The 27,911-nt window shown below is 45.9% G+C and overlaps 1 protein-coding gene and 1 long non-coding RNA gene across 2 annotated transcripts in view; one reads left to right on the top strand and one right to left on the bottom strand.

Annotated features, from left to right (window-relative positions):
* Positions 1-20,228, bottom strand: part of CREBBP (CREB binding protein) — a 155,200-nt gene extending 134,972 nt beyond the window's left edge. Inside the window, exon 1 of the mRNA XM_058286560.2 lies at positions 20,033-20,228. Within this exon, the coding sequence (XP_058142543.1) occupies positions 20,033-20,117 (85 nt within the window). The 5' untranslated portion in view covers positions 20,118-20,228. The remainder of the gene's footprint in view (positions 1-20,032) is intronic.
* Positions 20,229-22,334: 2,106 nt separating this feature from the next.
* Positions 22,335-27,567, top strand: LOC139437423 (uncharacterized). Its single transcript, XR_011647230.1, has 4 exons — positions 22,335-22,482; positions 22,993-23,102; positions 23,370-26,136; positions 27,393-27,567. It is a non-coding gene; the product is annotated as an uncharacterized lncRNA (long non-coding RNA).
* Positions 27,568-27,911: the final 344 nt, after the last annotated feature.

Here is a 27,911-nt window from a genome sequence, read left to right as displayed (position 1 = left end):
TGCCAATACAATCTCAAGGACATTCTTGCCGTTTTTTTTTTCCAGTGGTAAAGGAAATATACTACAGCAAACAAATAAAAGCCAAAAAAACAGGATGCAAAAATCAGCAGGTGATGCATGTGAGAGCAAATCTACCTGAAGCCAGCCTACAACAAGGAAATTCGCACAAACCCTGCTTTCAGGGGCTTTGCCCTTAGCAGAAGACTTTCCACTCACAGGCCAAATCACAAACACTGCCTGCAACCTTTCCACAGCTAGGGACAGGAATGATCGGTCTCTCCTTCGGGGCCTCCTGGCAGCAAACCTAGAGTCTGCCCCTTTCATTAAACTGATCTGAGAGAAAACAGAAGCACAACTTCCCAGTTCCTCCCACACTCCTAGAAGGCTGGGGAACCCCATGAGGAATAAGGAGGTTAGTATGGGCTTGGGAGGAAACTCAGCCAGCCTGCCTCAAGACACTTCACCAGGCAGGCCAACAAGGGCATCTCATGGCTAGACTGGTCAAAGTCTGCACCCACGAGCGAGGGCCTGGGGTGATGCTCCACCTCCAAACACGCCCCTCACAGGTTCCCAGATCAATTCTTAACAAAACCATGATCAGAATTCCACATCCCACCTTAAAAGGAAAGAATGACTATTCAGGTACTCTGAAAAAGGCTTTCATTTCACAGACTCAAACACAAGGTAAGTGCCTGAGTCAATCTGCCAAGCCAATAACCATTTTTTTTTTTTTGGCTTTTATAATGGGGATTTATTTGGGGTAATATCTTAGTTACAAAGCTGTGAAAAGTTCAAGCCAAGGCACCATAACAAGCCCTTTCTCACCAAAGCCAGCTGCCACGTGTTGAAGCAAGAGGGCAGGTGATCTCTGCCTGGTCTCTCCTTCCCCTCCAGGCAGCCTCTCTCAGGCCCAGCTGCCCAGCTTTCTTCCTGATTTCAGCTACAAGCTGGCACAGGGCTTGTCTCTCAGGGTTTCCCATATCAGTCCCTGCTGCTGAGCGCCCGTCCCAAGTTCAGCTGTAAGCTATCAGGCAAATGGCTATCTCTCCCAGGAGCTTTGGCTGTTTGAGCCAATAAAATTTGAAGATACTTTCACTTGAAAAAGGTATCGGGAAACGGACTTTGGCCCAGTGGTTAGGACGTCCGTCTACCATATGGGAGGTCCGCGGTTCAAACCCTGGGCCTCCTTGACCCGTGTGGAGCTGGCCATGCCCAGCGCTGATGCGCGCAAGGAGTGCCGTGCCACGCAAGGGTGTCCCCCGCGTGGGGGGAGCCCCACGTGCAAGGAGTGCGCCCGTGAGGAAAGCCGCCCAGCGTGAAAAGAAAGAGCAGCCTGCCCAGGAATGGCGCCGCCCACACTTCCCGTGCCGCTGACGACAACAGAAGCGGACAAAGAAACAAGACGCAGCAAATAGACACCAAGAACAGACAACCAGGGGAGGGGGGGAAATTAAAATAAATAAATAAATCTTTAAAAAAAAAAAAAAAAAGAAAAAGGTATCAAGTGCATTAGCTCAAGCATTCTTTGACAAAACACACCTTTCTTCACGTTTTCTGAAAGCTCCTCTTTCTAGAATAACACATTTTTTTTTCCTTAAAATTTGCATGTGGAACCCCAAATTCTGGTCTTCAAAATGCCTCTGTATTGACAGACTTGATTTTTTCATGAAACCAGTTTATTATACCCTCCACTAGCCATAAGTATAAACTCCTTTCTACTCCATAAACATAATGAATGAGTCTTGAAAGTATCCATCAACTACACGTTAAGAGTCTTGAGGCTGTACGCTCCATGAAGGCAGAGAGCATGTCTGTTTTGCAGACCACTATTTACCCAGCGCCACATTTCAAATGCCTGGCACATATTAGGCACTCAATAAGCATCTGTGTGCTGAATGCCTAAGTAAATGGATAGGGAAGACTGCCAGTTTTAGAGGATACACATTATCAACTTTACCAATTTACCTGCCTAGTCAATATATCTTATTACTTTCTTAAAACAGAAACAAAGAAAACAAAATTCAATAATGACCTATCTTGAAATGTTACATTGCTCTACTCATCTTTCCTCCTACTGCCTTTATCTTCCAGGGGATCATTCAGGTATATTTCACTCAATGCCTATACTTCAGCCCCAATGAACCTCTGTCTGAAGGTTGGTATGAAAATTATATGCATAATGTAAAATGAGAAAGGGTACTCAGTAAATGACACAAGCACTTAAATACTATTTTTGTTATGTGTTCATATTCTCTCCCTCCTAGCATGAAGCTTGGATATTTTCTCTTCCCCAGCCACCCCTTTTCCTTCTCATATCCTTCACTCCCTGTGAAATAGGTCTGCTTTCTTTAAATTTTCTTTTAAATTATTCCTTTAGATTTCCTTTTGGCATCCCTTGTATTCTAATTCTGACTACTCAAATGCTTCTCTACAAGTCACACTTCAAAACCTAAGTACCTCTCTTCACCCATCCTGGATGAGGTTACAAAAAGAAATTTTAATTCCTAAGTCAAAACTGGCTATAAAATAACCTGATCCAAGGGAAATGGATCCTGTAAAAGCTAAAATCTAAAGATGAGGACTCCACAGACTAGGAGACTCTTTCCCAGGGAGAAATTCTAGACAACCTCGGCATATTCATCCCTATGTGATTTATTAACACCAAGAGAGGCACAGGCAGGTATGGTGGGAAGGGGCCCAGCCAGACCTCGGTTCAGATCCCAGCTCTGTCACTACCACCACTACCTTATATGCAAGGCTCTAAAATGGAAATAAAAATAGTCCCTGCCTCGTAGTATATATAGCACTTAAGGAGTGGCATTCAGGAAAGGCTCAATAAGTATCAGTCAGTATTATCTTGTCATCAACCCCATCTCCAGAGGATGTGATAGGACTGAATGATGTGACACATGGTGCCTGGCATGGGGCAATGCCCAATAATGGCCATTTCACTACATTAAAACCTTGTTAAGAGCGGCGGACTTGGCCCAGTGGTTAGGGCGTCCGTCTACCACACGGAAGGTCCACGGTTCAAACCCAGGGCCTCCTTGACCCGTGTGGAGCTGGCCCATGTGCAGTGCTGATGCATGCAAGGAGTACCGTGCCACACAGGGGTGTCCCCTGCGTAGAGGAGCTCCATGCGCAAGGAGTGTGCCCTGTAAGGAGAGCCGCCCAGTGCGAAAGAAAGCGCAGCCTGCCCAGGAATGGTGCCACACACAAGGAGAGCTGACGCAGCAAGATGACGCAACAAAAAGAAACACAGATTCCCGTGCTGCTGACAACAACATAAGCAGACACATAAGACGCAGCAAATGGACACAGAGAACAGAAAACCGGGGTGGAGGGGAAGGGGAGAGAAATAAATAAAAATAAATAAATCTTTTTAAAAATTAAAAAAAAACCTTGTTAATATACTCTTCTTTGATAACCTGTAACAATTCTAAAAGAATTAAAGTTGACTTTGCCCATCAACCATGTGGGATCTAAGCCCCCTCTTGATATAGAGGTGGAGATGGAGGAATAAAATACGGATTAGAGTGAACTTACTGGTATTCTACTACAGAACTATTGTAACTAGTAATGGAAGAAACTGGAGCATTGATCTGGAGAAGGTGGCCATGGTAGATGCTGATGGCAGGGAGAAGGAAGAAGAGATGAGACGTGAGGGCATTTTCAGGACTTGGAGTTGTCCTAAATGATATTGCAGGCACAGATGCTGGACATTATATATCCCACCATAACCCACTGAATGGACTGGGGGAGAGTGAAAACTACAATGTAAACTATGATCCATGGCCCAAAATGTATTCACCAAATGCAATGAATGTGCCATAATGATGAAAGAGGTTGTTGATATGAGAAAAGCGTGTGTGGGTATATGGGAACCTCATATTTTTTAATGTAACATTTTTTGTGATCTATGTATCTTAAAAAAAGAAAAGACAATTTAATTTAAAAAATAAAATAATAAAAATGAAAATTAGCAAATTTTTAAAAAAGGCTTTGTTTTGAAAATTATTTGGGGTTGTGCAAATAAATAACACAACACCTATCCCCACTAGGGAGAGGTAAAGCACCAAAAAATAAAATAAAAGGTATGGTTCCATTAGTATGTGTGCCAATGCAAATAATTACCTAGGAATTAAAACACGTTCCCAAAAGATATCTAACCTTTTTTTATTATTAAGCAATGGATATTAGGAAATAATTGAAGTGAATTTCTTCTAAAATCTTCTGTCATCCAGGCTTCTTTTATGCAGATACACCACCCCCTAATTAGTACAGAATAATGAGGTTTTACTTCATTCCAAATAATGGAACGAAGTATTCTTTTATTAAGAAGCACTAATCTGCTCAAGAGCCAAAGAGGGTTCCACTGGGCAAATCCACAGCCTCCCCCTGCCCTCCCTCCAGTGAGCAGCAAGTTGCCATTCTTAGGTTCATTCTGCACACATTCGTTCACCTTCTCTATTTATCTGTGAGACCCAAAGAAAAGTCTGCCTCCTGCGAGGACTCCAATCTATGAAGACAGGCCACAGACACCAAGTAACAAATTTAAACTGATATAATTTAAACACATACATGTCACATCTTACAGACAAGTGGACTAAGGAAGTGAACATGGAAGCGGATGTAGCTCAAGCAATTGGGCTCCCGCCTACCATATAGGAGGTCCAGGGTTCGATGCCCAGGGCCTCCTGTGAAGGCGAGCTGGCCCATGTGGCGAGCTGGCCCATGTGGAGTACTGGCCTGCATGGAGTACTGCCCCATGCAGGAATGCTGCCCCACACAGGAGCGCTGGCCCACGCATAGAGCTGGTGCAGCAAGATGACGCAACAAAAAGAGACAAAGAAAAGAGATAATGAGACACAGCATATCAGGGAGCTGAGGTGGTGCAAGAGAATGAGTGCCCTTCTCCCACTCCCAAAGGTCCCAGGATCAGTTCCCAGAGCTGCCTAATGAGAATACAAGCAGACATAGAAGAACACACAGCCAATGGACACAGAGCATAGACAATAGGGGAGTGGAAATAAATAAATCTTTAAAAAAAAAAAAAAAAAAAAAAAGACAAATTCTGAATGGAATTTTGAAGGGAGAGGAAGAGCATTCCAAGCAGGTAGGGATGGAAGGCAAGCAAGCTAAGCAAGCTTAACTGGTTGTTTTATGGAAAGTTTCAAGAAAAAGAGCTCCAAAATGGCAGGATTCCCTCTTTAAGTATGTGAATTTGATAAAATAGGAAGGAAGCCCTAAAACTTTCTGAGTGAGAAATGGACTTCTCAGGGAAGATCATTCTTAAATGCCCATTTAAATCACCATTCGATCATGCAAAGCAGAGCATATGCCAGAAAAATGATAAAAGCCAAGCCAAATCCTCTAACAGACAGATGTGCTGAGGGCTATAAGACAATTCAATTTACAAAACCCAAACTTACAGCTAAATTATGGGCAAATATTCACGTTAAAGAAGGCTCCATCCAGGGAGACTCCTTAGATGGAACTTGCCTAGTGAGTATGCTTAAATAGTTAAATATCATGAATGACAGAGCTTGAAGTGACAGAAAGGAAACCAAGCTACAATCTTAGATGCAACCTCTAATGAAACTACAGTACCTTAGAAACTATAATACAAATCAGGGAGGAAATACCTGGTATATAACAATGCATTTTATATGACTGTTTGCAAATAATTCCACCTGAAAAAAATTAAATCTTCTTAGCATAACTTACTCCTGAAATTTTAACATTTTATTTTTTATATCCAAATGCATTTGATGGTTACTGTGCATCAGGTACCAAGAAATCTTGCTTTTCTGAATGTTTGCTATTTACCTCCTCCTTACAGAGCCTGAGTCTTGATTTAAAGTCCTTTGTCAAACTGGATCTAAATCTTCTGAGTCCCAGGAATGCAGGCAGCTCCTAGTTTCATTTGGTGCACTTAGAAGTTGCAGGGAAAAGCCAAGACAATAAGTGTCCTAAATGTGGTTGTGTGCTGTCTCCCTCAGCCACCATAGATGGAGAAAAGCCTTCATGGGTCCAAGGGTGAAACAGAAGGCAGCTGTCATGTAGCCTGTGCAAAAATGACCCGCCCAACTGCATGCAAGTAACCCAGAGGCCCCATGTTAACACTCTCATGAGATGGAGCAGGGGTAGTAGAAAGGGGTTCATCTCTCTCCACCATCACAGCTGAGAAGCATTTGATTTGAACCCTGGTGAGGTGCTGTCATCATCTGCTCATCCACCCTGTAACCCAATAAGCTTTTTTCTTGCGGGGGGGGGGGGGGAAGGTGGGGTATCCTACCAAGGACAGTCGAGGAGGAGAAGGAATTTGGGGGTTTAAGTTTGGACACAACCTCTGCAAAGCAAATTCCAGGTCCCAGATGTCCGACCACTTTAGTCTGTCCAGCCATACCCCAAATACAACTGGTGGACCAGACACAGGGTCCTGTGCCCTGGCTGCTCTGAGCTGCAGGTAGCAAGCAGCAAGGACAAGGCAGGAGACAGGGCAAAAGGCCATGCCCTGGACATGGAAGGGAGCCTGGAGGAGTTACCGCGCCATCAATGTATGTCAAAGTACGGAAGGGTGCAGGCTAGGAATATGAAAACCAAAAACAGAAAACGAATGCATGAAGTCCAAAAACCACACCATAAAACTAGATAAATCAGGAGCAATTTAAGGGGCACAAAATGACAGAAAATCTCAAGCAGAAGAATATGAGTGTTCACCAACTAAACAATATTAACAGATATGTACACAAAATATCTAAAGAAGTCTATGCTGGGTATAAGTATGCTGCTCTTAAACCCACCAGCCTACAAGCCCTTGGAGGACAATTTGATGATTCAATCAAAATTCCAAATGTATATGCCTTTTAACCATTAACTCCACTTCTAGGAATTTGTTCTATAGTTATACTTCTACACAAACTTGCACAAGGCTATTTATTAAAGCAATGTTTGTGAGTGGATCCCATCAGTGGGGAGCAGATTAAATAAAATATGGCACATCTCGAAGAATACGAGAAAAAAGACCACGAGGGAAGCCAGTTCTCCATGTACTGATCGGTAAAGGAATGCAAAAATGTGTACAGATGCTACCCTGGCTACGAAGAAAAGGGCAGGAAGGGGCAGGAAGATTCCACATCAGTATCTGCTAAAATATAGATAAATAGAATAGATAAAGAAACCCTGGAAGAGATCACCATTCACATGGTTACCTGGGGGACTAGTGGGGGACTAGGTGGGGGACTAGGTGGGGGACTAGGTGGAGGAACGCAAGAGGGAGGAGGCTTCTCTATAGCATTTTGTCCTTTGCTGATTTTTGAATCATGTGAGTGAACTACCTATTAAAGTAATTAAAGAAATTGATATTTTTAAAATCAGCCCCACCCACCCCACCCCCCAAAGATTCCAGTTGCTCAAGTTTCCAGTTGGAGCATTTAGGGTTTGAGGATGAAATGTGAAATGGTATCAATATTCGTTTAAAATATTTTTAGCATTCAAATGAGCTTAAAAGTCAGGAAAATACTTTTAAATAGGTCTTTTCAAAAGTAATGTCCTTTTTTAAAAGAGTATGACCATCTACATATAATATTTTGTACCCCATGTACTAATGAGACAAATGTTGCTCACATGGGGGAAATCTGACATTATTTCAAAATAAAGAAACACTAGTTTGCTGTCAGGTCTTGCAACTTCCAACAGTGAAGAATTCTCTAATAAGAAGATTCTGTTAACCATGGAACTATGACAAAAGGAAGTAGTGACTGGTCATCACACTAACATAAAATCACATTTCCATATTTGAGGGAAGGACCTCTAAGTTAATTTGCACTCTGTCCAAATAATTTTTGCTAGAAGTTAAAAGACTTTACAACAGGAAATAACCAAAACTTTACCCCTCACCATTTAACAGAGTCTCCTAACCACAAATATTAAAGATGGATTAGATTTGTTTTTAACTAACTTTCCATTATAAAAATAATGCATATTCATGGTCTTAAACTCAGGAGAACATAAAGTGAAAAGTAGAGAGCTCTCTCAAAACATCCCCAATCCCTGACCTCAAAGACAAACAATGTCTAGAAATTTCTTATGTACACAGTAGCTTATATCTTTTTACCCCTAAAAAGAATCTAATTACCATTTTTTCTGCAACCTTTTTTTTAAAAACAAATCAACTGTCTTGATATATATTAATAAAGCAAACAATCCATCCAAAGGGCACAATCAATGGTAGTTGGTATAATCACATAGTTATGCATTCATCACTTCAATCACTCTTAGAGCATTTTCATTATTCCAATAATAATAGTAATAATCAAAAACAAACAAAAACCCTGCATCCTTTTTAATTTAATGACTCTCAAACTTCTCTTTTCTCTTAAGTACCCATCACTCTCCTTCACCCAGATCTGCAATGACAGAGGATGCAAAGGATTCAGCTACTTGGATGGGTCATTATTTAACCCTTTACTGGAGGACTTTTGGGTCATTTTTAGTGTTTTGTAACATCTAGATTAATTAATTAAATTAATGAAAAGGTCTGGAGTTAATACAAATATTCTTGGAAGTCCTACCAATTAAGATAGGAGACTGATTCTTACTTCATCCGCTTGGTACAGAAGTAGGTTACTGAGCTAAAAATTAATGTATAGCAACTAATAAGGGGGTAGGTAAAAACCACAAGTTTTAAGATTCTTTTCCATAAATTAAAAAACTATAAACAGAATTTAGGAGTGAACTGATTGTACAACATGCATTTTGGCAACACTAACACTGAAATTCTTCTAGATGACATGAAAATAATTTTTTAAAAAACCCCAATTCTTCCTCCTATATGGTATGGAGTGAAAACATTAACTTCATCTTGTACCATTTATCTAAGTAGAGAACCAAAACATTTTGCCATTAAAAAAGGGTTTTTATATCTTGCTCAGTGAAAAAAAGCAAGTCACACAAAGACAAATATTTTATGATATCACTTACAAGAGATGATTAGAAATAGCAAAGACAGATAAAAAGTAGATCAGACATTACTAGGGAAAGATGGAGGGGAAGATGGAGGGGAAGCGAGTGTTTGGGGGGAAAAGGGCTTTGAGAATGAAGCTTGTTCTTCAAATATTAATATTTCTGACAGCTCTGAGATATTAATCCATCCAAAATGTACTTAGAGTGGAATAGCATGTCTAATATGCTACTGTGAATAAATAGTAAGAAGAAAATATATTTGCTTATATATGCCTAGTATATCTCTGGAAGGACACACAAGAAACCGCTAAAACCAGCAGCCTCTGGGAAAGGGAACTGGGTGAACTCAGAAAACAGGCAAGACAGAAGCTTTTCACTAAATATTCTTTTGTGCATCTTGAATTTTGAACCATGTTACCATATTAACATAGCAGTAAGTAATTCACCATATTACCTATTCATTAGACTAAACAAAAATTTTTTAGAAAGAAAATCCTCCCATTGTTCATAACATTTAAAATAAAATACTAACTCCAATTTCTAAGCTGTTTTTCACAGGGTCCTTTTCCTCCCAAAATGGGGCCGGGGGAGTTGCCAACACTTTCTGTAGATGTGAACTTTAATGGAAAAATACACTTTGGAAAAAGGTGATCTAGACTTTTGGAAAGCAAAGCATAATAGCCTCTTCCAATTACTCTGGATATAATGAGCTTCTTAAACTTTGTTGTCTGTTTTGTTTTGTTTTTAGGAGGCACAGGGGATTGAACCCAGGACCTCCTATATGGGAAGCAGGCCCAACCACTGAGCCATATCTGCTCCCCAATTAGAGCTGGTTTTTTCTTTTGTTTGCCTATTTGTTTTGCTTGTTTTAGGAGGTACCAGGGATCAAACCCAGGACCTCATACATGGGAAGCAGGCGCTCAACCGCGTGAGCTACATCTGCTCCCCCTGTATTGGGGGATGGCCGGACCCCCTCAACTGACACTCCAGGCTCTTCACGCCCTTTACTGCCATGCTGAGGCCTCTTCAGTTACCTCCCTGCAGATGCCCAACCTGACACACACTTCATCTGTCCCCTGGTCCTCAGCTCACATGTCCTTCCTCTGAGGAGCCTTCCCCAGTCACCCAGATGGAAGCATTCAGTTCCTTCCTGTCACAGCACTCAGCTCAATTTGAAATTATAAAGGCATGAGTGGGGTTTGTTAGATTGCCTGCCCACACTACTGAACTCCAAGTTCCACGAGGACAGAAGCAGCTTCTGTGACCACTGTTACTACCATGGACAAGCACTTAGAAAGAATGACATGGTAGAGTTGATACTGAAGCCGAGACCCAACTGACTCCCCAAGGCAGGACCACAACATCAGCATCCACCCTCCCAGAAGCAGGACCTCGTGACTTCCTAAATTTGGTAGGTCACTGAACATAAAACAAGACTGATTTTTGCAAAACTTGACACACTTGCTTATCATGCTGTTCCCGAACCTAGAAAAGTATCTACCACCCACTATCTTCTGTTCATCCTTCAAGTCTCAGCACTGACATCACGTCCCCAAGAAGCTTCAGAACAGCTTTGGTCCCTGTCCTGTGCGCCAATCATGCGCTGTCCTTCCCTCTAAGGTACTCAAACCACCCTGACTGTGGTTACCTGTTCTGGATTGACCTTCCCCACTACCTCTCAAGAACGCAGAGGCTGGGCCTATTGTGTTCCCAGTAGTTCCCCAGGGCCTACACAATAATGTAGCAAATATTTTCGACATGAGTGACTAATCCCAAATGGAATAACCTAAAGAAATGGAATCTTTTCATAAGTGTCTTCCATCTTAAAAAGACGGTCCTTTTAAAGGAACTTTGTATTTCAGGGCATATTCCTCTTAAAGAAACGTCTAGACAAAAGGGATAAGTAAACATACTTAGGGGGTTGTTCTAATTCAGGAACCACTAACAACCTGTGGTTATTTACATTTATATTCATTAAAGTTAAAAATTTAGTTCCTCAGTCCCATTAGTGACATCTCAAGCACCCACTACCCAGGTGGGGTCAGCGGCTCCAACAGTGCAAAGTATAGCCAGAGAACAGGTCCATCATCACAGGACGTTCCACTGGACAGCACTGTCTTAGAGATTAATAGGAGAACACTGGCATTTCAAACCAAGATGTGTCCAAATCTCATTCTCTTACTGTCTGGAAGGAATCCATTTTCCCTTAACTTTCAGAGATTAAGAAAGTCATCAGTGATGGCTAAAATAGCAAAATCTCAGGATAATTCATACGGTTCCCTCGCAGACTTTTCAAGAGAAGTTCAACACTGGGCAGGCTGCGTGCTTCAACACTTCAACCAAAGATGATCACAAATAGCTAACCACCAATTCAAACAATAGGTGAACATCTACACTGATGCAGAAAACCTAGCAATATTTTGTCTGTCTGTATTTTCAATAAAGGTTATTTACTAAAAATAGGTAATATTTAATGTAAAAATATCCACAAACTAGAGGAAAAATTTTTGTCCATGACAATTTTTACTACCAAAAAAACATAGTCATCAAGTCTAAAATTTCTCTAGGTGAATGAAAAAATAGTTCCCCTGTTGAAATAATTTCCGAGCATAGTACAGAATCTGTATGAAGAGAAAATGCTCACAATATTTACATCCTCAGCAAAGCAATGAATACGTTCCTTTCCAGATCAGTGGTAGCTGAACCAAAGTGGAAAGTGAATCTCACTGTTCTTTATTTCAACCAGTCAGCCTGACTCAAAACTGGACGGTGATCCCAAGGCCATATCCCACCCTAACTCTGTTTTCTAAAAAAAGAAGTAATACTTTTATAATTTCTCTATATTCACTTTTCCTTCTTCTCTAAGTCCTCACCTAAATCAATCCCTCGTTTTGAAATAACTAGAAAAAGTTATTACACTTAACTAGTTAAGTGTTCAATTTTCTAATAAAGAAAGAACAGTTTATTTCAAACACAGATCAAGTAAAGTTACTCATCTTGCAGGATTCCTGTTTCTCAGCTCTTAATTCAATCTTAACAAACTGGTACTGAGACAGCACTAGTCCCAGTGCTTGGGAAGGAAACAGGGCAGAGCTTGCCATTTACTGTGTTTGATGCTCCCATGGGTCAGGTGATGGGTCAGACCCCCAGCCTATATTACCCCAACCCTCGCCAGCCCTAGAGGCAGGTGCCTGAGACATAATCTCTACAGGACTAATAGTTTATCATTTCCCATGCAACAAAACAATAACAGCAGTCGTCTCAACCTGCTAAATGCCAGGCACCAGAGAAGTCCAATATGCAAAAGCTGGTCAAAATGAGCAGAAATGGAGAATTGTAGGGGGTAAAAATCACTATCTCCCCTTTAGAGATGAAGGACCTTTTCCCCCACACCAAAAAAAAAGTTCAAATGAGAGCTCCCTGGCCTGAGTCATAGGCTTGACGTGCTGGAAGCAGGATTCAGCATCCACTCTCTCAGCTGAGGCCAGAGCTCCTTCCTTAGAACCTCGCTGCCGGTCTCCTGGTATAAAAAGCTCTGACATTTCCTTCAACTCTGAGTCATGGTTAGGAGATTCTACTTTTAATCAGGTGACAAATACTCAAAATATTTTAATCCAAAGGAACTGGGTCAAGCTCTTGTAGTCCATAATTGTCAAAGCAAACCCTAATTATTTCATAGACTTGCACAGCTCTCGAATGCCACCATTCAGTTTGTAATCAAATACCAGAGCCCACTCTATTGAAACTTTGCACACGTCTTTTTACAGGCCACCATGAAGAATAGTAGCTTATTTTCCTTGCTTTTTCATTGGTTATTCTAACTACCAAGTTAAAATGTGTAGGTGGCACAGTTTGATACGAAAAATCCAAACTATTTTTGGGGGGGGACAAGAGGAAGCTTTGAATTTAAAAAGAATTTGCTTTAAAACATTACCGCATAAACCCATTAAACAGTTTTCTGTTTATTATAAATTATTTAAATTTTAATAGTTGATTTAGGTGCGCAGGTAAGAAACACCTACTGTTTACAGTATCACCTAGGTGTATTAGAAAGACTGGCAGATTAAGAGATTTCCAAACAGTAGCAGACAGGATAACTAGAAATGCGAAAGTCAGATTTAATCAAGTGAATTTTTTTCACCACTATGTTTTACTATTCTTAGTGATAGTTCAACTAAACATTCTTTTGATTAATGAAAATGAAACACAGGGGAAAATGTCACATGGGATGATATCCAAGTCTTATGGATAAGGTTTAAAAAGAAAGGAATTCAAGTTTTTGACATGGAGGTCAAAAATAGCCTTATTTCCCAAATTTAGAACCAAAAAGAGCCCAAAGTTTTTCAAAGACAGCAAATGCCATTATGTATACTGTCTAAGAATAAAAAAATAATAATAAAAGCCACTTTTGCTCCCCTCCACACCTTTGCACATGCCCTGCCCTAGTGTCCTCAATTCCTCCCCTATACCTCTGGTGATTCATGTGGTGATTTCACTGCTCAGCTCCCTAACCCAGCAGAGTACTGCAGCCCCTCCCTCATATGAAGTTAAATAAGCAAAAGCCCCCCAACAGGTACTGGTGCCACAGCTGCCATATCTCCATCAGTAATCTGCTAAAACGTTAAAATTTTCCTGAAAGCTAAGCTTAAGACTGAATGGGGAAAGTGAGGCACTTTAACTAGGGAACAGCTATCACAGGAGCTGTGGCCAGCCAGACCTGGGCCCGTCAGACGTGGGGCAGGATTCCAAGGAGGGATGCTCCCAGTGGGCTGAAGAAATCAGAGGGGAATGGCCAGGAATCAGAGCACTAAAGGACTGTCGGGACAGAGGAAGGCTGAGTGGCAGGCACAGGCCTGCAATGCCACCTAAGGAGACGAGACTGCCGTGAACCGAAGCCGCGAAGCACTGAACACTGGCAGGCTTTCTCCACCTGCTTGCTCCTCGAGGGCCTTTCTGGAGCAGCAGACAAGGCCAAGGAGGCACAGAGCCCGGGAGCCCAGAGAGCCTGTCCCCTGCTCTAGTGTGTGCAAGCCCCTCCCAAGGCCTGCCTCCAGCGCTCTCCCCCAAGGCAGGCAAGCAGGGGTATTCAGTAAACAGGAGGACTCCTGGATTGTCCTTTCTGACCTGCATTTTGCCACCTGATTGCATTTTTTTATTCTTTTCTCAAGTTTTGTCTATAAGTCTTAGATTGTCAGCATAGTTCTAAGCTACTCGAAGGCATCTACCAGAATCCTCTACTGCCTAGCAAGTACCTGGAGGTGGTACAAGATACACAGTAAAGAAACAGGATCACAGTCGTTTGCTGCTTAAACAGTCCACAAAACAGGCTTCAAAATTAGTGTGAACTTTCAGAATGCATGACACCACTTAAATTTTTGACATTTTAAAATTTCATAGTCATCACATTCTAATAATAAGAATACAACTGAAAATGGGGGCAAAACTCAGGATCATTGATTAGAGAATTTCTGGCTATCTAACTGCCAAGTGGGCTGCAAAACAACAGATCTTCCTGCATGTGGGCTCACATGAATGCACACACTGTGGCTACAACAGTGGTTTCCAGAACCATGGACAAATAGACTAGCACCCCCATCTTGTTCCAGTCACAAGGTACCCCCACCCTCCCAGGTAATTACAGTGCCAGCTACGATTCACTGAGCACTCTCTCCACACTAGGCATGGACAAAGCACTTTTCATACATTATCTCATCCTGTCCTTATAACCACCCTTGGAAGTGGGAATTGTTATTATACCTGTTTGACAGATGGGGAAACTGAGGCTCAGAAGTGCTGTACCTCAACCAGAGTCACGATGCTAGCAAGGGGCAGCCCTGGCTCCAATGCCCATGCTTTCAATCTCATGCCACCCCGGGCAACGACCCAGCCTGTGCTGCCACCACCCACTGCTCCCCCAGGCAGACTGCAGAGGCCCCAAAACCACTTTGGTCCACGTACTGCTAAGGCCAGCCAGGCTGGTCCCCAGCTGAGCACGCACCTCTGTGTACAGGTGCTTGTCTGAATCTCAATGAAACTCAGGAGTAGGGAAATAGAACATATGCTAAGATTTACAGCGATCAGCTTAGAAGAAAATATATGAGAACTTTGAAGGACAAACATTGCGCAGTCACCCCTTCCCTCAAATACTTCCTGAGGGCCTACCACGTACCAGGCCCCAGCGCTGGGAGCACAGCAGTGAAAAAAATCTCTCACTGAGCTAGCTGCTCATCTCCTAGTTTCACAGGAAGGTTAGGACTCCCAGGGCACAAATGATACACTAAGAGGGAGGGGATATGCTGTGTGGGCCACTGAGGTCAACAAAAAGCAAAATGGCAAGCAAGAGAACCAAAAAAAAAAGCATCTTAATCAAGTTAACAGTTTTTCTCCCCAGCTAGAAAGAGACAAACATGGCTAAACTAAACTGATTTTAAACTAAAAAGTATATAAAACAGTTAAAGAGAAGCAAAAAAGACTAAGAGGCTCCTAAGCTTTGAGGTGCTGGCCACCTCTGCGGGTCTCCCCTGCAGCTCATGGGCTCCCCTGCTCTGGGCTGCTGCCGCCAGTTCCTCACGTCCGCCGGGGCCGGGCAGGTGCCCCCCCCTCCCCCGCTCCTGCCAACCTACGCCGTGGCCGTTCCACCACTCACATCCCTTAAGCCTGCAGAGGCGGCCCAGACTGGCGCAACTCTGGCGGCCCACTGCTCCCGGAGGACATCAGGGGTCGGCAAGCTGCGGACCAAAGTTTCCGCGCACCGCCACACCCATCATTTACATACTGCCTATGGCTGCTTCCACAACAGGGTCCAGCCTAGAGAGTCAAAACTAGTGTAACTCTGCAGCTCATTACAGAAAAGGTGGGCCAAGCCCTGCATTAGTAGAAAAGAGGGGTCTAGGACCATTGCGTTTGGGAACGGATGTAAACTACAGTCCCTCAGGGAAGAGTCACAGTGCCCATCAGTACACCAAGGCTCTGGAAAAGCCTGCCAGAAGATTCGTCGTCTGTTCCCAATCTCATTTGGCCATGAAACTTTTATTTTTATATGAATACCTCTTAGCATGTCCTCCAGTTTCTTAGGAGATACTCAGAAAAGTACTCATTTTAGTAAAATAAAGAGATGATGCCCTGACTAATGGGACCCTCAACACCTAAATTGGCTTAAAAGCAAGCTCTCCTACTAATCTTTAAAAAAACTCACAGTAAGGCATATTTCTTCTTAACAAGTCTAAGGCAAACTTTGACAAAAGCAGTTTAAGCTGTTTCATTTTCAAATACACTAAGTAAAATTACAAAGCCAGCACTTACACTAAGACAAACCCCAGGGGGAACGCGCAGCCCAGGGTAAGACCCTCACTCTAGGGACAGTGTGGAGATCTGAGCTGGTCACACAAGGGCACTACAGGTAAAAACACAGGGCAACAATATGTCTTAGCACTAATTTCGACTGAAATATCAGACCCCAATCCCTTTAGAGGTCATTTTCAACTATGTCTAGGAATTACAGAATCAAATTCAAATGTTAAACAGGATTCTCAATCTTATCTATCATTAAGGCTGATTTATACTTACCTGTCATCATACCTCTCACAGAGGTATTCACAAGTCCCCATTTCTGTACTACGTAAAGGCAAGGCAAAGTCGTATAAAGCGCCAGCTTCACAAGTCTCTCTGAAAACTTTACTTCCTAATTACTCAGAACTTAGCAATGCGCTAACCTAAGTTGACCATTTCTCACTTATCCATTCCAATAAACAGAGCCTCCACATTAGAACTGCTAACACTGGCTGTGTTAAAATCAGAAGCAAGGGGGAGCTCCATGCCTGCCCCTGTGGTAGGAAGAATACACCCCACCAGGAGATGGTTACAAACTTTGAGATGCAATGCCCTTGCCAGAGTTACACTACTGACACCTGACGAGTACTGCCGTCTCCTGCGTCAGCAGTTCAAGCAAATTCAAGGTTTGCAAATGCAGGTTTACAAATAAATGTCTAGAACTGTTGACTTTAATGATCTAGGTATGAGTTAGAATCTTGACCCTTTATATGTTAAAGGGGGCTGAACACCTCTCTAGAGTCTGCAAAATGGCAATGACAGTCCCTTCACTTCCCACCTCATAGGGTGTTGAGCCTCAAAATGAGACGCACTCTGACTTGTACAGCACTGCACAGACTTAAGAGACCACTGTTTTGGTGTAAGATATTTTGGTTGGTGACTGCATTTTCCACAAGCTTTCTTCAAATAAGCTTCTCTACTGCCTTTAAAGCAGGGGTTCTTAACAAGAAGTCTTGAGCTTGAACTGAAATTCAAAAAACCATTCTCGTGGGGACAAGTTGGTGCGGGTGTGATATGTAATAATCCACAGCACAGTGTGGACTCGGTAAGGGTGCAGTCTCTCCTTCCTCTGGCTAACCCACCTTGGGGCACACTCTCCTCAGAAGCCTTCCAAGCCCCCCGCAGCAACCAAGGACAGTCCCCCGGCGGCAGTGGCCATGGCACTACTCCCACGCTGAGCTGCTCCCTGGCATCACTGGAGAGTTTCGGGTGCGTACCCACCCTCCCCGACTCACCGGCAAGCCCCTGTGGGCAACACCCTAGCTGGGAAGCTCCCCAAGCTCTCCCTGGCGACTGCCACCCCCAACTACTTCAGACAGACACTGATGCTCCACCAGCAAGCCCCACAGACGGGCGTGCGTCGTGGAGTCCCAACTGCTTGGCTCACTTCTTTCCTTCTTCCCACTTCTCCAGTAGCTTCCCCCTCCTTTGTTCTAATCCCTCACCTCTTTCCACTCAATGTTTTTCCCAGGAAGCACCCCAGTTTACCACCCCACCAAATCCTTCACTTTTTTGAACAAATTTAGTGTATAAAGACTTTAATCATTTCTTTGCTTCATATCCATCTCCATCCGTCTCATTCCTTGCTATCTTAGATTAGGAGTTTCTAGACGCCAAGGTTGGACCTTGTGTAATTTGCTTGCTAATAATCCTTCACTGGCCCCCACACTAACAGACCCTTTCATGCTAGTGTGATAAGGATGAACATTTAACCAAGGAACCAACGTAGGTATGACAGTGAATTTTATTCTTTGGATCATTTAAATCAGAGCCGTTAGAAACTGGCTTTTCTTATTCCACAAATGGAAAAGTAAATGGGCCCATTTTTCCTTACAAGGGTCAAAAAATGAAAGGAAAGAAAGAGCAGTAAGTGTGGAAAACCCTTCCTAATGAACTTTGTTGTGATTAACAGCACATTAAGTAAATATCTGGCCGCCCAGTAACAGAACTACCCAAAAAGGCCATCTTTCGGGGTCCCATCTTCAAAACAGCTGGATATAGACAGTAGGGACAATCCTTTAGGTTAATGTCATGTTACTAATTTGTCCACCTTTGTAAAAGAAAACCCACAATAACCTCATTCAACAAAGGCAAAGCTCATAGCCACTCAAAAGTTACACAGTTTCAGAAGACAAGCTTCAAAGCTGAATGTTCCTGGTATATCTACATTTCATATGGTTAAAGACTTCTCATTCAAACATGACAGGATTAAATGGAGGGAAGAAGGAATCTACACTGCAGGAAAGGCACATTTAAATTATGGCTGTTTTCACATTTCTCACGTTGGGTAAGTTATTCCTCACTTAAGAGAACCTTAAAAAATTAAAGTCAAACTAAACTTTTTATCAGTTTAAAAATGAAGAGTATTATGGTAACTTTTCTAGGCGAGACTCATTTTCTCCTCCCCACTGTTTAACAAAATTTAACTGGACATGAACCTACTTAATTATGACTGATTTTTAAAAAAAATATTTTCTCTCATTTCTACATTAACTAATATTACATGCCATTTTTCGTAACTGGATTCCAGACAGTGTATTCAAACTGAATGCACAAAGTTCAAGTGCTGCTTCAACAGCAGAAATAGATTTTTTTGTATCCACAAATGGTCAGTCACAGAAATAGTTCCACAAGTTGTACAGCTGTGTCAACTGCAAATGTGAAAAGACTGCAGCAGCAATATAATTCAATTTGGACCCATTCATTATAAAGCGATTTTCAGATGCTGCTACAGCAAGACAGTACCGGAGAAACGCAAGCTCTGCTGCAGAATGGAACTGTTCGCAGAGGCATCAGAGTTTTACTGCATAAGAGAACTCGAAAAGAGGAAATACAACTAGCCAGTAATGTTACCATAAACCAGTCCAGAAGAACCCAGACTTGCTAAACGAACAGAAAACTAGAATACTCTTCTTCGACAAGTGATACGATCACCTCAGAAAGTTTTCATGGAAGCTGCTTAATGAGAAAAAAAGACTGGTTGAGTGCTCAGCTAAACGTTTGAAAAACTGTCATTTCAACATTCCTTAACATAATTCTTTGCACAGCTATACATCGTAAAAGTAATTCAGACTCAAACGGAGCCTGCGGCTCAAACGAAGCTGCCACAGAACTTTCTTTTAAAATCATACTGTGCAATTCCACGCACTACAGCAACTCTGAAGGTATCTTGCTAATCAAATTGGGGGTTTTGAAAACTGGAATGATGAGGAGACAGAGCTTTCAGAATAACTACGATACTTTTTTTCCCCCAACGAACACATTACAACTTTCAGGTCCTAACTCATGAGCCGCCTCCTTCGACGAGGGTGCGCTGATTGCAGCGTTTACCGACTCAGAGAAGCCGGCCAGGCACCTTCGGGCTGCGCTCTTTTCCTTCTCCAACCCTATGATGCGCCCCTCCACTGCCATTCCTCCAGACAGACGGCCACGCGCGCGTGGACGCACGGCCGCGGATGGAGGCGCGGGACCCCGGCGAGCGCTTTACTTTCTCCCCGAGTCCCGGCGGCCGCTCGGGCCGGAGGGCGGGCAGAGGGTCCCCGCCAACTTCCACCTCGGGCCGAGGGGCAGGGCCGGGGCTCGGGCCTCGCACACCCACTCCGGACTTCTGCTCGTTGTGACCACCCCACCCCCCGCCCCGCCCCGCCGCCGCCCGGCCTCCCGGGCCGCCCCCCGGCGGGCTGGGGGGGTGACAGCCGCTGCCCAGGCCCCCGCGGGCGCGCGGCCCCCTCCTCACCTGTGCTGTCATTCGCCGAGAAGCCGGGCGAGCTGAGTTTGGCTCGTTTGGGGTTGGGCGGCCCGTCCAGCAAGTTCTCGGCCATTTTCGCCGGCGCCCGGAGGCGGCCCCGAGCGAGCGCGGCGGGCCCGGCGTGGGCTCGGGGCCGGGGGAGAGAGCGGGCGCGAGCCGCGGGCGCGGAGGGAGGGCGGGCGCAGGGCCGGGTGGGGGAGGCGGCGGCCAAATCTCAGCCACAGCAACAGCGCCCCGCAGCGCTCACCGCCCGCGCCCGGCCGCCGCCGCCGCCGGCCGCGGCCCCCTCATCCCCTGCCCGCCTCCCGAGCGCGACGCGCCGCGGCGGGGGCGCCCCGGCGGCCCGGCCGCCCCCCCGGGCCCGGCTGGCAGCGACGGCGCCGGCCCGGGCGGCTCAGGCGGCGCCCGGGAACATGGTGCCGCCGCCGCCGCCGCCTTCGCGCCCCCCCCCCCCGCGCCCCACTTAATGAATTCGCTCGCGGCGCGACGAGGAGGGGGCTCCGGGGTCCGCCGCCCGCCCGCGGCCCGCCGCCGCCGTGAGGAAAAACAATGCGCCGAACCGAGCCGCCGCGGCCCCCCCACCCCCCGTGCCGCCGCCGCCGCCGCCGCCGCCGCTGCCGCCGCCGCCGCCGCCGCCGCCGCGGCTCCGGGAGGCCGAGCCGAGAGGCGAGCGGGGCCGCCGGAGCGGGCGCCGAGGGCCGGGCGGAGCGGGCCGGCCGGGCGGAGCGGGGTGCGCGGGCGGTTGCGGGGCCCGGGACCGGCGGGGCCGAGTAGATCGCGCTCGAAGCCCCGGTCGGGTCCGCGACAAGATGGCGGCTGTTGATTCCTCAATTAAAAAAAAAAGAAAGTTTTTTTTCTTCTCTTTCCAGAGCCTGAACGGGGAGGGGGAGGGGGCGGGGCACGCCGGTGCGTCACCCCCCCGCGGCGTCACCACGCACGGCCCCCGCCCCGCCCCCTCCACCTGCGCCGGCCGCGGCGGAAAGAGCCGAGCGCGCCCGGGCGGAAAGGGCCGAAGGCGCGGGCGCCGTGCGCGGGGCTGCCGGGCGGCGGGTGCCGGGCCTGCGGACCACGGGCCGGGCCGCCACTTTTGTTCTGGCGGCGACTTGGCGGCGGGGGCCGGGCCGCAGGGGCTCGGCGGGGGCAGCCCCGGGTGGCGGCGTCGGCGCGGGGCCGGGCTGGCGCCGCCGGGGGCGACTGCGCGTCCCCCGCGCCCCCTCGTCCCTGCCCGCGCCCCTCCTCGTCTGCGGGGCAGCCTCCCCGCCGGATGGCAGCGCCGTGGAGGGGCGTTTGCGGGGTCCAGACCGCCTCGTGTGCGGACGAGGAAACTGAGGCAGGGAGGGCCAGTGTCGTCTATCCCGGAGAGGCAGGAAGTGGCAGGGCCAAGTGAAGGGGGGCGCAAGACCCCCGAGCCCCCGGACTCGGTCCCCAGGCGACGCCGCTCCCGGCTCCCGCATCCCCACCTGCCCGGGCGGGTAAGGCCTCGAGGTCAGGGCCTAGGGCGTCCCGCGCTCTCCCTCCCCCCACAGCAACCCCCAGCCCCCCGCCCCCGCAGGTGCTCCAGCCAGGTGCGCACCTGCGGGGCTCTCGTGGAGGCCGACACGCGTGGCCACGGCCCGCGGGACAGCTCCACAGCACCCAAAATTGTTCCCATCTCTGTCGGCCACTTGCCCGCACTGCATCCTGAAGTCCTTGTCCCCAGAGGGTCATCGGCCACCCTGGGGGTTAACCCAGGGACCTGCGAGCCAGCGCGGGCTCCGCTCTCTCCACCCAGGATGCACCCAGTCTCCCCAAGTCCCTCACCTGGGGACACGGTCTCCTCCCCATCCCGCTGCCCCAGGACTGGCCCACCCCGTCTGGCCTGGGTGGCCCGGTGACAGCTTCCCACTCCCAGATCCTTACCCTCCGCACCTGTCCTCACTCAGCACCAGAGCTAACTCCCTGAACTGAAAACTCTGCTGAAATCAAACACATAGCAAGAATGACTGTCAAACGTTGCAACTGAGTGATTTTTCTACTTTTGCCTGTGTGTCTGTGTCGTTCACAACCTTGTGTGTCCCTTCCTCACTTCACGGGCACAGCCCCCCACCTGGCTCAAGGCCTGATGAGGGTCCACTTTGCCAAAGCTGCTCCCTCTGCTGAGATCACATGGCCAGCAAAGGCTTCCTCCACAGTCCAGCTCAAAGGTCACCTACTCCAGGAAGCTCTCCTAAGCCGCTCTCGGGCTCCCACAGCACTTCTGGGCATAGCTCTGAAAGGACCCATGCCCTCTTCTTTCTGCCCCATTTTACAGAGAAGTGAAACTGAGGGCACCCAGTCCAACGACTGAGAGGATCAGGACCTGGGACACAAGGCTTGGGACGCCAACGCCCTGCCCTGCTGCCCCACCACCTCCGCCAGCACAGCCCTGTTCTGCAGAGCCTTCATTCTCATCCCTTCTCGTTTGTATCCTTTTGAACTGTTTGCCCGGTAGTTTCCTGGTATCCGCTTTTCCCCTCCTTTTCAGTTTTTCTCCCCCTCATCTGAAGTCCCTTAAAAGAACACTGTGCTCGGGGCACAGTGTGGTTCTTGCCTGCCCACCCTTAGCTGGGGAGGACAGACGACAGGGACTCAGCACTGCTGAGTGCCTTCTGTATGCCAGGCCAGTCTGCCAGAGAGACACTCCACAGGCCGGGAGGTTTAGACCATTTCCTCATTTTACAGGGGGGGAACCAAGGCCCAGGGGAGGCCCCGTGGCCCAGCTGCTGTGGGGCTTAACTGAGCTGCAGCCCTGAGGCCGCCTGTCCTCTCCCTCACCTTGCTGCTTCCCGGCCAAGAAAGTGCCACCTACAGAATGGTCAGGGGTCAAGAGAAGGAGCAAGAGCTCTAGGAATACATCAGGGAGGGTTTCCTGAGGGAAGTCCACTGGGACACCAAGAGATGAGTGGGTACGCACAAGGTGCTCTCTCCAGACAGCGGAATATTATTCAGCCATCAAAAGGAATGGTGCATGCTGCAACATGCGTGAACTTCAAGAACATTACCTCCAGTGAAAGAAGCCAGACACAAAAAGCCACAGAGTGTATGATTCCTCATATATGACATTCCAGAATACGCAAAACTACAGAAACAGAAAGCCAATTAGTGGTTGCTTAGGGCTGGGGCGGGGGGCAGGGGGCGTTGGGAGGTGATGGCTAAGTGGGGCAGGGTTTCTGAAATAGAACATGGTGATGCCTGCACAACGCTGTGGATATACTAAAAAGCCATTGAGTTGCACACTTTAAGTGGGAAAACTGGATGGTAGGTGAATTATATGTCAATAAAGCTTTTTTTTTTTTTTTAAATATAGTCATTCTGGAAAGAAGGAAGAGAGGGAATAGAAAAGAGAGCAGCAGGCCCTGTCAGCTGAAGGAATGACTCTCACAAAGGAACGGAAACAAATCAGGAGTCGTACTTGGGAGAGTGGCAAGTGGAACTGCTTGGCGGACCCGAGAGGGAAACGGCCCACTCAGGAAGACCCGGGGGTCTGGATCTGATGTGCTTGGGATTTCCCAACTCTGGGCTGAGGGATGAATGGTGGAAGAAACGTGAGATGCACAGGCTGAACTGGGAGGAGAGGAAATTGAGGAAAGCAGAGACTTTTCTCCCAGGCTCCAGCTCTCCCCAGCCTCTGACCCCAGTGGAAGCTTCACACTCAGTGGGCCCCAAACAGAAGGCCCAGCCTTCCCCCCACACCAGCTCCTCCTCCCGTGCTTCAAACTGTATCAAGAATTTTAGGACGTTGACAGCAGAGCGCGGGGCCCGGAGTGACTGCCCACGTGGCAGCCTGTGACACCAGCTGGGGCACTGCCCTCCCCAAAGCTGCGCCCAGGCATCTGTCACCACACCCAGAATGTAGCTGGATAAGAGCTGGCCCCCGAGCCACCAGCAGAAAGACAAGGCGAGGGTTGCAGGGGAGACCCCTAGGCTCTGTGCTCCGAGAGGGGGTCTTAGAAACTTTTCGGGGATAGAATTCTGTGCAGTTATTCCCTCCTAGGCTTCAGTGGATTCAGAAATAGCCTAAAACTCAGACTTTGCTCTCAAGCAACTCAGAACAACACTGGGGAGAAAAAACCCAAACACAACTCACCTTGAAGGCATGAGAGGAAAATACAACCCAGGTGGGGTGGGGTGGTCCTGGGAGAGCAAGGAGCCGGCAGGATTCAAGAACCCGGGCAGAGCTGGTTCAAATCCAGGATCTGCCGCCTTCTTAGTTGTGACAAAGACAAGTCCCTGCAGCTCTCGGGACTTGAGGTTCTCACCTGCAGGGAGAGTCAAGGTGGGGCTGAGATGAGGCAAAGGGTAGGAGGGGTTTGAAGACCAGGCACCCTCTCCCAGCCCTTCCGGGGAAGATGCCCCCGGCCCCTCTTCCCCAGCTCTGTCTCCTCCACGGGTTAACCCTGCCCATCTCTTCCGTTCCCAGCCAAGCTGCTTTGAACAGCTGTCTGCACTAGCTGGGCTCACACCCTCTTCTCCCCTTCATTGCTTTTCTTTTTATTCTTAGGATTTTCAGGCAAGTTACAGAAAAGAATATACAGATGCACACATATACCTGATAAAGATAGACAATGTTAAGGTTTTGCTGCTTTTTTGTAAATTTAAGAAATAAAATGTCAGAGAGACAGCTAAAGCCACTCTTTTCTGCCTCCTTCCCCCAAAGACACCCCTTTTACTGAAGCTTTTATCATTATCATGGCATGATGTGTGTTTTTACTAAGTTGAACCATATGAAATTGCTAATATGTGACTATTAGTTTTTGACTACCAAGAATGACAAATTCAGATGGTTTGTCTGATATGACATATATGTAATCATTAATAACATTTGCCTTGCACCTTTAAACATTTAACATAAATGGTAGATTGTATGATTCTTTTTGGAAATTGCTTCTTTGCATACAACATTACGCTTTTTAGATTAATTTGTGGTGAAACTTCTAATTCCAGTGCATTCCTTTTACCCGTTATATTGTATTCCATTGTAAGAAAATGCCACATTTTATTTATTCGTCCCCCCCTGAGGTTGGCTAGATTGTTTCCACTTTCCTACTAAACACAGGGATGCAATGAATATTCTTGCCCAGGTCTCCTGTGCACCCGCGACCTCTCCAGAGTGGACCTGGGAAGTGGCTATCCTGGGTTTAAGGGTTTATCAGGCCGACTCGCAGCCAAAAGATACGGCAACCTTACACTAGGGTCACTTCCTAAAGGAAATGCTCACCAGGTGAGAGCAGACCGTCCAAGGAAGCCGTAAGGAGTAGCACAACCACCTGTGCTGGTAGCAGCTGAGCGCCCAGAGGGGCCGCGGAAGGGAGAGGTTCCCAGAACCTGGAAAGAAAAAGATTGTGTTGCTTTAGAGGAGCTACATACGATTCCTCACTGAGACTCAAGCCGGCTGCAGGTGGACTCTCCCCCAGGCCCAAGGTTAAGGCTACCCTGTGAAAGAGCCTCCCGAGGCACGGGGCCCGGTGGAGAAGGAGAGTGGCACAGGGAGGGCACGGAGAGTACGCCAGCCCCCCACTTTAGTAGGAGTTTCCAATTGGCTTTCCAAAATGATTTTTATCATTTCGCGTTCCCACCAGCAATGTATCCATTCCATTAAACCACAGCTCGGCGGACATTTGCCTTTATTTACCAATGTCCCCTCCCCCGGTTTTCATAATCTTAATATGCAGTTCCCTAATTACTAAGGAGAACTGGGCAAGTTTCGTATACTTATAGATTTTGGGGCTGGGGGCAGTTATATTGCTACAAATTGCCTTTTCTCATTCATCTATTGGGCTCTTAATCATTAGTAGGAGTTTCTTTTTAAATTTTCAGATGCTAATTCTTCTTTAATAAAGGGAGTTCTACTTCTCTGGTTGGTGGCTTGTCTGCTCACTTCTAGTGTCTTTTGTCATACGGAAGTTTTAAACTTGAATCTCATCGCATTTATTACTCCTGTCCTTCATGGTGTATATTTGTGGCTTAAAAAGTCCTTGTAGCCTGATGTCATAAAGATAGTGTCCTGTGTTTCCTTTCACTTTTAGATCTTCAATCCCATCTGGGTATGCGTGTGAGGGGAAGGGGAGTTTGAGGTAGGGATCTAATTCTATCTTTTTCCTTACAGATAACCAAGTGTTCCAGTATCATTTATTGAATGCCCTATCCTTTTCTCTTTGACTTATAGTGCCAACTCTGTCTTATACCAAGCTCCTTTTTTTTCCCTCTTCAACTGGATTGTTTGTATTTCCCTGCACCAATACTATACTGTTTCAAATGTTTCAACTTTAGAGTAACTTCTGAAATCTGGTAAAGAGAATTCCCCCACCCTCTCTTCCTTTTCAAAATTGTTTTGGTTATTCTCTGCCCTTTCCTCTTCCATAGGAATTTTAGGATCTGCTTGTCAAGGTCCAAGGGAGAAAAAAAAGATATTGGGCTTTATACTGGAATTGCACTGAATTTGTAGATTGATTTGAGGAGAGTTTCCATTTTAAAAAATTCTGTTTCCTACCAATCAAGGCATTACATGGGACAGCGGAACATGTCACTCAGTGCTATGGGTTGTAGTTTGCTCTGTAGGACAAACAACCTGGTTGCTTTAACAAATGAGCATCCAAGGAAAAAAACTTAAAACAGGTGAAGGGAGAACCTACAGATAGATGGAGACTCAAGAAACACAACTAATTGCATCATAGACTTTTTGAATCTTGATTCAAATTAAAATAAAACAATGAGACAACCAGTACTTTGAACACTAACTAGTATATAATGATACTGAGAAATTACTGGTTTTTGTTTTTTAGCTGTGATAATGCTATTGTGGTAATATATTTCTAAATAGTCCTTACCTTTTAGAGGCGTTGGATGAAATGTTTATGGATGAGATAGTATAATGTCTGGGATTGCTTCAAAATAATATGGGCAGGGGGCTGGGTAGTGGGTGTAGCTCAGGGGTCGAGCACCTGCTTCCCCTGTACAAGGCCTTGGGTTCAATCCCTGGTACCTTCTTGAAAAAAAAAATGGGAGAAGCAGGTGATATAACAGACAAAACAAGATTGACAAGGAATTGATAATTACTGAAGCTGAGTGATGAGCACATGACGTTCTTTAAATGATTCTGTGTACTTTTTTGTGCATGTTTGATATTTTCTATGATAAAAAGTTTAAAAAATATCTACATATTGTATTTTTCCTCTCACAAATGATAGGACTGTTCAATCATTTATATTTTCTTGTCTTTAATAGAGTTTTATAATTTTTTCCCTTAAAGTCCTCCCATGTTGTTAGCTGAGTCAATAAATTTGCTAAACTTTCTTAGTAATTTTAATCATTATATTTTTTTCCCCTCTAGAATCTCTTAGATTTTCTATGCAGACTGTTGGATCATGTGTTTAAAAAAAGAAGAAGAAGAAAAAGAAGAGAAAAGGAAAAGAAGTGTGAAATTGTCAATACGTAGAACTTCTATTTATTTTGGCTAAAACCTCTAGAATAACGTTGAACACAAGCATTAAATGTTCATATATTCATTTCTGGTTTGTTCCTAACTTTAATAAGGATGATTTTTGGGGGGAGATTAGTTCATTCATTGATTCATTCACAAATATTTGCCCAGCACCTACTGTGTGCCAGGCACTGTATTAGGTGCTGAAGATGAAAACTGAGCAAAACACTAAAGAGTCTACTCTCACAGAGCTTACATTCTAGCAGGCAAAAAGAGAAGATAAACAATTCTCTTTGTCCTATATTATCAATTTCCCCTCTTTATTTGAAAATTCCTTTAGCATATAAATGTTCTTAATTAGGAAGGGAGGGAGGGAGGGAGGGAGGAAGGAAGAAAGGCAAATCCTTATCCTTATCTTAATATCATTTC

The sequence above is a fragment of the Dasypus novemcinctus genome, chromosome 23, assembly GCF_030445035.2.
Source record: "Dasypus novemcinctus isolate mDasNov1 chromosome 23, mDasNov1.1.hap2, whole genome shotgun sequence".
Taxonomy (NCBI): domain Eukaryota; kingdom Metazoa; phylum Chordata; class Mammalia; order Cingulata; family Dasypodidae; genus Dasypus; species Dasypus novemcinctus.
The sequence above is the reverse complement of the archived record's forward strand: the minus strand, read 5'-3'. Positions and strand labels throughout refer to the sequence as shown.